This window comes from Juglans regia, chromosome 4, assembly GCF_001411555.2.
Source record: "Juglans regia cultivar Chandler chromosome 4, Walnut 2.0, whole genome shotgun sequence".
In the NCBI taxonomy this organism is placed as follows: domain Eukaryota; kingdom Viridiplantae; phylum Streptophyta; class Magnoliopsida; order Fagales; family Juglandaceae; genus Juglans; species Juglans regia.
The window spans coordinates 30,771,279-30,783,706 of record NC_049904.1 but is presented as its reverse complement, the minus strand read 5'-3'; the positions used below and the strand labels follow the sequence as shown (position 1 = coordinate 30,783,706).

General features: G+C 30.1%; 1 protein-coding gene across 1 annotated transcript; it reads left to right on the top strand.

Moving 5' to 3' along the window:
* The first annotated feature begins 8,073 nt into the window (after positions 1-8,073).
* On the top strand, positions 8,074-9,222 carry LOC109019004 (calmodulin-binding protein 25-like). Its single transcript, XM_019001215.2, has one exon. The coding sequence runs from the start codon at positions 8,265-8,267 to the stop codon at positions 8,976-8,978; it is 714 nt and encodes a 237-aa protein (XP_018856760.1). The 5' UTR covers positions 8,074-8,264; the 3' UTR covers positions 8,979-9,222.
* The last annotated feature ends 3,206 nt before the right edge of the window (positions 9,223-12,428 follow it).

The following is a 12,428-nucleotide window of genomic DNA, read 5'->3' as shown; positions in this document are numbered from 1 at the left end:
GAGTTTGGTTAAATAAATTTGTACACAAAAAAAAAAAAAAAAAGTTTTAATTACAACTGGAACAGTTTATGTGTATCTTAGTTTCTGTCCCAAGAATTCACTTTCAAACGCATATCCTGGAGATTTACTCCTTTTAACATATGCTCTGAAGGGACTATGAGGGGACTTTTGCAGGTAAAAGAGAAGACAAGCAGGACCCCATTTTCCAGAAATAATTTAAAAGAAAGGAAATGAAATGAAATGAGCGCATGCGATCGGTGACTTCCTCTTTTTCTTTTTCTTTATGATCTCCCCCGTACGTGTTCATCGATTTTTTTAATATCTTCGTAAGAATCTAAGATATACTTTTCTTGTGTAGAACGCAAGCAAATCCAATCCAATGTTCTTTCTCCCTTTGGCATCAACTACTTTTAATCCAGAATATTTTGCACTTTTAGTTTCTTTTCCAATCTTGTCTTTCTTTCGGGATATTAAAGCTAAAAACAAGGAACCACATGCATGATCTTGATGTTCACAATATATAGTTAAAGATGCCAAAGGAGATGAGTTAAAATTACACTTCTGAACTAATAAATTAATTACTAACCTAGTATTATTAATATTGCATGTGAAAGCAAAAGCTTCCTTGTGACGCCAAGTAGTAGTGCTTCTATATCTCCCATCTTTTATTTGGTTCAAAACAAAATTAATAGTTTTGAGTCCTAAAATGAAAGAGATAAGCATATTTGCAGTTCTAGATTGTGCAAAACTCACAAACTTTCTTATTAAAAAAAAACATGTAGAAGTAGATCTCATATTTGTCCAATTTTTGAAAAGAATGTGATGAGTTAGGCTGCGTTTGGTTCCTTGACCTAACTTTATTCAGATTTAGACCTCTTCTAACATCCAAATATCAAATTCTCAAATCATTAAACTCATTTCAACTCAAAATCTCTTTACACATGTGATTCACAACTTTTTTCAACTCAACACCTTTTTATACGTGAGATTTACAACTTTTTTTAAATTTCCATAAATACGTCTAAACACATCGAAACTCATCTTAAGTGAGTCTCATAAAACTCATTCTACTATCTTAACTCACTATTATTTATAAAAAAAAAAAAAACTCAAATTAATTCAATTCAATTCAATATCCAAACACTTCAGTTTAACGTGATTTATACCCAAAAACAAATCCAAAGACTTGTGAGTATGTCAATTGTACATTAGGGCGGTTTTTTGAGTTAACTAGGGGCTGAGCCAATGGGTTTATTTGGTGATCTCATGATTGTGAGCATTGACTTGAAATATTTGGGGTTAATTACTTGTTGCGTTTGCGATGGTTTCCTTTTGAGGAGCAGCTTTGAAAGTTCTTCATTTGCATGATTTCACTAATTTCTTTTTATTGATATGAGTCTGAACATTTGAAACTTCTCCATATACTTACCCAAAATCTTGAAAAAAGAAAAAAAAAAAAAAACGTTTTCCATATCATTCTTATGATTCACTACTCGATCCAAAAAAAAAAGTGATTAACTGCTTTATTTATCCCGCAGATCAAAAATCATTTCACACGGAAACCAATTAATAATATATATATATTATTTATATAGTTTTTGAAGCGTCAACATCATTATTTCATTTTATTTTTCATAGTTTTTTTTTAAACCAATTCAATTATTCACATGCGAAAAATACATTTCGTTATATTTTAATTTTTATTATTGTCTTTATCTGTTTCTTTGGCTTTCTAGTTGAACTTTTCTATTATTACTTTTTTTCATAAAAAAAAATATTATTTATCTTATTGCAACTATTAACTCTTCGTTATTTACCTCTCTGACTTCCTCGCCACATATCTATTTTACCTTGAATTCTTTGCATTTTTACCAATTAATTTTAATATTTATTAAGAAAAAAATTATATTTCTTAAACTTATATGAACATTTTAGATTATTGTCCCATTGGTTTCTCAACTCCTCTCAACTCATTTCAACTCATCATTATAATTTTTTCAAATTTTAATATTAAATATAATAAATATTTCAACTTTTTTAAATTCTAAAATAATAATAATATTAAAAAATAATATTATAATAATATTTTATTATTTTAACTCAACTCAATTCAACATCCAAACTCGACTTAACACATGAATTTATATTTTTTTAATGATTAAAAATATTTTAAAAAATACTTAAAAGATTAAAAAAATTATTTGTGCATATCAAGTATGCAGCCTAGCATTATCCAAAAGTTAAAGTTGATCGCTTAGTTGTCGTCTTTCTTTCCTTTATTTTTGCAGTTGATAGAATGCCACGGCCACCGGCAACATTAAATTCTGAGAATGACTCGTGTTGTCTGTCCATTGGTGTTTGGTCAACCCCCACCCTTCTCCGTTCTTCGCTCGTCACTATACAGGATAAGAGTAAAGATAGTCTGCCTCTCAATTCTTACCGTTCTAGTTGACTGTTTATATATATATATATATATATATATATATATTTTATTTAATAATTAATAAAATGATTTTAAATTTATTAATTTATTTTTTTATTTTTTAAAAATATAAAAAAAATGCTAGATAGTACACCCAACAATAAGAGTGGGGCTACATAGAGTCCTTTTGACGGAATTGATTTTTCTTATTTAAAATTGTTATTTTTTTATATATATAATTTTTGGTAGATTGGTTTTTTAAGATTGTTGATTTTATTTGGTTTGTAATTTATTGATTTTCTTCGTTTATGGTTAGATTTTTTAATTTTTTATACATGAATTTTTTTCTTTGTATTTATTTGTAATCTCGGGTGTTTAGTTATAATTACGATTTTTTTTTATAAAAAATAAGATTATTAATAAAATTGAAGTATCGTTTTTTTAAAATTAAAAAAAAAAGAGTAAAAAAAAAAAACTAAAGCAATCAACTGTCGACAGATATGAAAGAAAATAATACATGATTTATACGATTTTATTACAGAAAATAATACAAACAAAAAATACAAAAGAGAATTGGACAACCTTTCCAATCATCGTTGTGGGTAAACATGATTGGACATAAAAGGCTGAGGGAATCTCATCCAAATTGTGGCATGCAATACAGAAATGGACGGTTGGCATGTTAAGCTTTTAGCTATCGGGAATTGAATTGAAGAGATGGGGCAAGACAGACAGACAGTCACGCACTCATGAATTTTGATTTAGGAAGTAAATTAACAAACAAATATCAAACCTCAGTCTGCCAACAACAATTGACATGTTACAAACAAACAAAAATAAATTAAAAATACATGTCCCGTACGTACTACGTGGCGTTAATATATGAGGATGACTGGACCGAAATGACTTTCGATAAGCCGTACCAAAGTCGCCGCCGGGGCAGTAATGCCGCCTGCTCGCATTGCAATGATTGTATAGGTTTATCTCTTTATGTTTTTTTTTTTAATTATTAAAATAATTTCAACTGACTGCAAAAACATTCATCGATAGAATATAATTTGATAATTTTCTCTTCACAAATTAATAATAATAATTTTCTAATCTTATGTTTCAGCCTTCACGGATCACGAATCACGATGATCGGCAATCGGCAAGTCTCTCTCTCTCTCTCTCTCTCAGGGTTGTAGCAGTAAACGCCGTTACGACTTTATAACGGAGCCCTGAGGAGCAGCAGAGCCAAAAAGGCTGAGACAGTATAGCTGAGTCGAGTGGAGCCACACAGCTTTCGGTGTAAGCATCAGCAGTCATCTCAGAGCCTATCCGTATTTTTTTAAATTAATTAAAAACAAAGAAGCCCACATCAGTCCGCGTCACCTCTTCGTCATGCCACGTCATCCCCTTGTATCACTGCTTGCGTATTCTTATTTTTTTCTTTTTAATTTATCTCAAAATTTTTTTTTTTTAAACAATAACTATTTTCCTTCTAGAATATTGTGTGAGCCTTATCCTGATGGACCATCGTTCTTCCTCTTTGATTGGATAGATTTCCCTACAAATTTTCATTTCTGCCCTCTTCAATTAAAACCTTTTCATGTCTGCTAAAAAAAAAACATTTTCATATGTGCCATTAATATTCTTTTTCAACTCACTTTAAAAATAAAATAATTGTTAACGCTTAAAAATAATACAAAAGATCAAAAATAAAAAAAATTCATTCACGACCTGCTGTGACAATTTAGGCCTCGATCAGTATTGTATGGAGCCCCCGATAATGATCTGGTGCGATTATACAGTGTTTATGCGTTCATCCATAATAGTAAACAAAAAATAAATACAAGAAAAGTAAATAGAGATAAACACATAGATTTACGTGGTTCGCATATTGCCTACATCAGGTCGTTTGAGGGAAAAAATCTACTATAATATATGAAAAAATATTTGCATCAGCCTACTATTTATCACACACTCAATACACTTAGTGTATTGAGGTTTAAAAAAAAAAAAATTAAATGCATGGTGTGTGAAGTGTGTAGGCTGATGCATAGAATTACCCATAATATATTTATTTTACAATCTCTCATAGTTTATCATCCTCATTATACAATAAATATCATAAGTCTATTTTCTGGTGGAGATCTCGTCCCTGGCCGAAAAGTCTCCCAAGTCGTCTGACTCCCTCCCTTTTTATCTTTTCATTTTCTCCCTCTATGTCTCATATTCTCTCTTTTATGTCACATCTCTTATTTTTCCTCCTGACACTCTGTCCTCCCTTAACTTTTTGTCCCCTCATTCTCTCTCTTTTTCTTCCTTTCTGACGATACCTCTCACCTTAGACTGGGTCTAGAAAACACAATAAGCATGATATATTTTATACATTCCAATAATATTTATAAATCTTTTAATTATCATTTCACAATAAGACATTAAATAACTAGAGACTATTGATATTTTTTTAAAAGATATTTTATGATATCTCTAGATTAATTACACTATCCACACCGAGACGTAACAGTTATTTGGAATCGTTTTGTGGAAAAAAAAAACAAAGGAAAGAACATAAAATAAGTTAACTTGGATGCATGTGTGAATGAGGCTTGACCAAATTATACTCAATAGAACGATAAGTTTATAAATAGAGTTGACTCGGTCAAGTCATGAGTCAACTCATGCGATCCAACTTACAAAATGTTGTTATCAACTGTTACAAAACATTAAATATTGTAATGCTCATTAGGGCAGAATGTATACATGCTCTTAATTTAATATGAACCTTGGATAATATATCATGTATTCTCAACAACCGTCTGATTATCATCAATCCACCACCTGCTTCTAAATTTACTATCCTTCTCACTAATGGCCGACTACGAGGAGACGAACGAACCAACTTTGTTTAGATACGGCAAAACATCCTAAGAAGAATAGAAAGTTCCCACAATCCAGGTGGCCGTTCGCTTTGTCGGAAGCCAAAAAATGTGAAAGAAGAGGCACTTTATATATATATATATATATATATATAGCATTGTTATTCATAAGTCCATACACCACACACTAAAATTTTTTTTATTTTTTTAAAATAATTTTAAAGTTTTTTTTGGTTTTATTATTCTTAAAATAATTGAATTATTCTACTTATAATTCATATACCACACATTTGGTAAGAGAATAAAATTAAAGAAATCATAAAAAGGATGATGTGTGGTGGACTTAGGAATAGAATTTTTCATATATATATATATATATATATCACTATAAGAAAAACAAATTTTTGTGATTAATTTATTACAATCAAAATATTATTTATAACTAATTATAATTATAAATAATAATTTTATTATAATTAATTGGTTACAAATAAATAATTTTTTTATATAATTAGTTTGAGAAAAAAACCAAAACTGTGCATAGAAATGCAAAAATAAAAGGAATAGAAATTGGCACATATAGACTATTTTTGAATGAGGTTACCTGAAAATTAATGAGGGACGTATCATGAGGAAGAGGAGGCATGTCGACAGAAACTATTACCTAACTACATTTGGTTGTTGCCTTTGGTCGGTTTGGACGATGATTAATGTGGGTGGCATCACTATTTTAAGATGAGACTACGAAGTATTAATTGGGTAATTTGCTTTTTTTTTTTTTTAATAAAAATATAATGGTCTGATAACATATGATTCGATTTTTTAAATAGAAAATTGAGTTCAAACCCCACCCTTCAATCCTTATAAAAAATATATATTCTTTTTTAATTATTTAATTGAATTATGTTTTAGGAAAGTAGATGTATTATGTATCTTTTATATTATGAGTACTATAAAATCTTAGGCATAAGCTAGATTTATTTTTTAAAAATCTTAAATATATAAATCTTGTATAAATCTTTTTGTAGAAATATAGATTTCATAAAAAAAAAAAAAAAATTAAATTTTCAACTTTCTTTTATAAAGTAAAAAATGCACAACAAAAATGGAGCCTTACACTCGATCGGTAGCATTATGCAATCAGCAGTGCATGATGGGATAAGATTATTTATAATAAAACAGTTAAGAGGAGTTTGAAATCAGAGATGAGTTGAGATGATTTGTGAATAGTAAAATAAAAATTAAATTATTTATTATATTTTGTGTTAGAATTTAAAAAATTTAATTTAAAAATTAAAAAAATTAAATTATTTATTATATTTTATATAAAAATTTGATAAAATTATAATAATAAAATAAAATAAATTACGGTAGATTTTGAATTCATAACAAATGGTCCCAAATAATAATATAGCAATGATAATAACTACATGATATCAACAGTGCTTACTACCCGTGACTGACAAAAACCTTTCCAAAGTCAAGACCTAAATGTAAACGGCACATTCGGATTATTAATGGATTATCCGCTTCAAACCATCAAACATATATATTGATTTTGACGGATATATATATATATATATAGAGGAAGAGAATATTAAATTTATAAAAAAGTAATAAGTTACATAATATTGTTTAATGATAAAAATTTAAAATATGATATACTACATTAAACTAAATAAATTTATAAAATAATTTTACGTGATCCTCTTTATAAACCCCTCTATTTTATTTTTAAAAGAGTGAAAACATGACAATTGATATATATATATATATATATATATAATATGAAAGATATATTTTTAACGTGCTTAACAGTTAACTTATCAAATTCAAGTTAGTTTATTTTTCATACCGATTTAAAAATGTATATATTTTTAACAATAAATAAAAATTGAAGAATATTTTAATAACTAGGACGTAGTTGACCTGAAAAAAATAACTAGGATGGAGTTGAAAGTAGAATGAATTTATACTGAATAATATACAAGTTTAAAATATACGAATTCCACGTAGGTATTTTATAAGAAAATAGATTCTATTAGAAAAAAATGTGAAAATTTTATTTTTTTCTTAACAAAAATTATACATGCAATCACTTTTGTTTACTTATTGCACATTCCACTAATATGATTGGGTTACTTTTTTTTTATAAAAAATAATTATTTTAATCAATCAAATCAATAGAATGTGTAAAAAATATATAAAAATAACTGTACGTAACATAATAGAAAATAAAAATAATTGTTTACAAAATATTTATGAAAGATTTACCTGTTTAAAATTGCATTTAAATAGTAAGGTATTCTTAGGTATTATGTGAATAGTTATAAAAAAGTAATAAAAAATTAATGGTAAAATATTAAATAATAGTAAATAATAATAATAATATAATAAATAATAAATACCATATAAAACTTTGTATTTAAGATTTGAAAAAATTTATACAGTTTTTTACTGTTTATATAATCTCTATATGTTATATTTTTAAAATTTTTTTTTATCAAATATTTAATAATGAATAATAAATAGAAGAGTTGAATTTTTTTGAAAAAAATAAATTTTAAATTTTAAATTTAAAAAAAAAAGTAGTATAGCAATGCTATTAAAATGGTTTACCGCTGTTAGCTTAGCTTAGCTTAGCTTAGCTAGTTAGTAGTTAGCCCAAGTACATGGTTTACCGCTCTGTGTCGCAAAAGCTGACGCGTGTCCCTCACGAAACAACGCGGTTTCTCACCCCCTCACTGCCCTATTTATACCATCCCCACTCTCCTTTTCTTTCCTCTTAATTTCCTTCCCTCTCACAGTCCCCAACCCATCCCGGCGAGAACATCTGGTCACCACCAAAACTACCCTGTTCGCCGGAGAGTCGGATATTTTGGAAAATCATTTTGAATGTTCTTAGAGCCTTGTCTTTGAGAGTGAAAAAAAAAGGATAAAATACGCCGGTGGCCCAAGAAATACAGTGACTATTAGTTATGGCGTCGTCAGAGAATTTGGCAAATGTCCAACCTTGGACCTTCCGTTCTGCCTTTGCGGACTCCTTGATCTCCGAAGCTTTTGCTCTAGACACCGAGAGCCTCACCAGGGCTCTCGAGAAATCGCTCACCGAGGGCAACCTCGACTTTCTGCCCACCGACACCATCTCTCCCTTTTTCAATCCCGTAAATCCCGACACAGCGCCAACCACACCAACCGTTTCGGGTCTCTCCGGAGGCTCCGAACCAGATACCGCCACCCAGAAACGCCAGCGTAACACGATCGCCACGGCAGGTGGCAAAATTTCCAAACGGAAGTCGCGTGCTTCGAAGAAGTCCCAGACGACCTTCATCGCGGCAGATGCGGCCAACTTCCGCCACATGGTACAACAGGTGACCGGCGTGAGACTCGGTAACTCGCATGTGCCTGTCGTACCGATCCTGAAGCCGGAGCCCCAGAGACCCGGGGGCCGTATTCCAGGGGCGGGATGCTTGCCGACCCTCGATACATCGGCGTTTCTGCTGGACCAGCAGCAGCAGCAGCAGACAGTACGACCCAAGTCAGCTGCTGGAGCCGTGAGTTCTGGGGTTTCTGGGACTGGCCCACTCTCCTTTGGATCGAATATGGCTTTAGCTGATGGCAGCGGTGTTGGAGGGTTAGATTTTGACACTTTTCCGAGCTTTCCCACCTTAGAATCGTGGAAAGTCGTGTGATATTTTCCAGGATAGATATATATATCCCTAAGTAACATCATGTTTCTTTGTTTCTTTTTTTCTTTGTTTCTTTGTTTTGGGGAGACCCGGCACTTGTAGGGTAGTCATGTCGTGGCTCATGGGGTTGATCTGTTCATAACTTGGGAAGGCCATGTTCGGATGGTTGGTTTTTACTGCATAGTTTCTTTGTTGTTACTTTACTTATTATATGGGAATATTATATAGATGACTCTTGTTTTGCTTATGATTGATCTTCTTTTAAAAAAATAAGTAAATTTACTGATAATTTTCTTTTTCTCATCCTCTCATAATTTATAATAAATAATTTTTAATCATTTAATACTATATAATAAAATGGTGAAAATTAAAATGATGATTAGAATTACTACTTTTATTTTTATTCTCACTTCAAATCAACACACCCATTTCGAGTTGAGATCAGAAAGATCCGAGGTCTTGGTAAGCTTTCTGCACTCTGCATTCTTGGCATGGTTTAGGGCTGGAGAGAAAATCGAACTACAAAGAAACTGGTGGATCAAATTAACTGAAAACAATAAATTTACTTAGGAAGCTATATATATATCCAAGGAAGAAAAGAGATTCTTTGAGATTTTTCCATTTGTTTATTCCTTTTCTTTTATTGTTTCATTGGACTACTTGATCCAACAGCAAATCAAAATTAAGAAAATATTTGAGAGAAGAAAAATAGTCTTTAATTTGGTAATTATTCTCTAATTGCAAAGTACTCCGTACGTTACTTTTTTTCTGAATTGACTTGGTTGCTAGATAGTAGGTGTAAATGGCTTATATAAAAACATCCTTGCAGGGATTAACACATCTTTTTAGCTAAAGTGGTTAGTTTAAAGTGCAAGTTAATATTGCTTATAAAATTAATGTTATGTTTTAATATATAAACTAGGATTCTAATCTGGTGAATTAAGTTGAGTTTAAGGTGCAAAGTGTTTACCGCAAGTCAAAAAGTTTTAACTAAAAAATTAGTCCCCTCGTGGGTTAGGTGAGAGATTGGCTAACAATTGTGTCTAATTGCCAAACTCTAATTCTTCTTTAAACTATGCTAAACGCTTAAATCATATATATATATATATATATACACTCTCGTATCTTGGGATGAGAAGCGGGAATCATTTCTCACATTGCCTAAAAAGGTTACTGAATTCAACCCAAAGAAGAAACATGGCGGCCGGTTAGTTTGAATGTTGAAGTGAGACCGGCATGTCTGGTCTGTGGGTGCCCTTAGATCTAAATGACAGGTATGCTGGCATGAAAAGAATGAAAAGATTGCTTCTAGGAAACAAACAAACGAGTGATCAATCGAATTAAGTTGATAAATAGAAAAGGGTGATGCTACAGCCCCCGTTGGGGCTCCGCTGGGGTGTAATGTTATTTTACATGTGTTTTATTTAAGTAATTTTTTATATAGATCTTTTATTATTTTAAAATATTTTAAAAAAATAAAATAAATTTAAAACATCATTCAAAAAATATTTTCTTAATCAGAAAGTAAAAAAATATATATTAAAAAATACTTTTTTAATCATGAAGTAAAATAAAAAATTATAAAAAATATTTTTAAAAAAATAAAATAAATTTAGAACATCATTAAAAATACTTCTTTAATTAGAAAGTAAAAAAAAAATTCATTAAAATATACTTTCTTAATCACGAAGTAAAATAAAAAAATTATTTTATAATTTTTTTATTTTACTTCGTGATTAAAAAAGTATTTTTTAATAATATTTTGAATTTTTTTATTTTTTAAAAATATTTAAAATTATTAAAAAATCTATATAAAAAATAATTTAAAAAAAAAACACATAAAAAATACACTAATATCCAGCGGGAGATATAGCATTTCCCAATAGAAAAACACAAAAGTAAAAGAAATGTTGCCATTTAGCAGTATGAATTTTTCCGGCAACTGACAAATTAAGAACATGCATGGTTGGATTCACGGAACCATGTTTGGTATCATCACAATATCGAAAGACCAGATCCAGACTGCAGATGCTGCCGTGAAATACGGACGGGAATTTTGGTCCTTGTCAGGTACAGGCAAGTTGACAAACAGTACTACCTAGCTAACTAGATCACGGATCGTATAATTTCGAAAGTACTAGAACTAATGGCAGTAATAAAATTTGATGTGTAAAGCCGGAAATGCGAAAAATAAATGATAATGAGGGCACTGTAATTCGCCTAGCTAAATGCTAGTTTTTAGCTAATTTTTTTATTAATTAGTTTAAAAGTGGTCTTCAATAGTCAAAATTATAAAGTTTCATTTTTAGTTATTGTAAATTTCTCTCTTTTTTAAAAAAATTTGGATCTGTCATTATTTATTTTTAAAATAATATTTTATTTTTAAAATATTTTCAATAACTACTAATAGATAATTAGGTTGAGAAAAAAATAGTTAAAAAATAATAATTTTAAGTAAAAATTTTAAATTATTAATTAATATATAGAGCGTATTTATAAAATATATAAAAAAATTATTATTAAAATATTTTAAAAATAGTATTATTTAATAAAATATATGATATTTTAAAACATGTATTAGAAAATGTATCGTAAAATAATTTGTACGATATCATTGCTAACAAATAATGGTTAGTTCCATTTTCCTCCATCCAGCATGGACGGGCGGTGACGGCGAGTGTAAGCACTGTTGCACTCGAGAGAGTACAGAAAGGTGGTGAAAAGTCAAAGATGGTTGGCTGTACTTGATGGTACTCTCTTGTCCTTTTCCTCTTGACTGACTGACTACGACTTAAGGCTATGCCACGTCACTCCCTTCATCATCCCCCATTCTACGTGTTCTCAACCAATCCCACGTCTCAGCCACGTCAAGATCAGCCAGCTTTCAATGAGAATCAACGGTCAGCAGTCCAGCTATTCCTCATCCGGAGATTAATAGCGTGCTGTCGCCTGTCGCCTCCAGGGTTGGAACTATGACACTCACTCCCTCGTCAGAGCTTCCAGTCGTGAGAGGTTGTTGTTTTCTTCACCGATGAGGATTTATAAGCGTAGAGGGTGGGGACCACGAAGGGGTGACGTGTTCTCTGACTTTTTCTCTACGGTTGTCAACTTTACCAGTGTGGTTAAGGTTTGGACAGAACAAATCTTTCATTTATCTCATTATATTTTATTATTGTAATTTTTATATAAAATATAATAATTAAATTATTTTTTAAAAATTTTAAAATAATAATAATATTAAAAAATTATATTATATTTAATTTTTAACTTTCATCTCAACTCAATTTAATATTTAAATATAGTTTTAATTTATCTCAACTCACTGTAAAATGAAGAGTTTGTTTCTTTTGAATTTTGATGGGTTCCTCTATGTCCTCTCACGCTTACGCCTGTACTGCGTCATAGTCTTTTTCAGCTAGCTTTACTTCATATAAATCATTATCAGTTTCATGT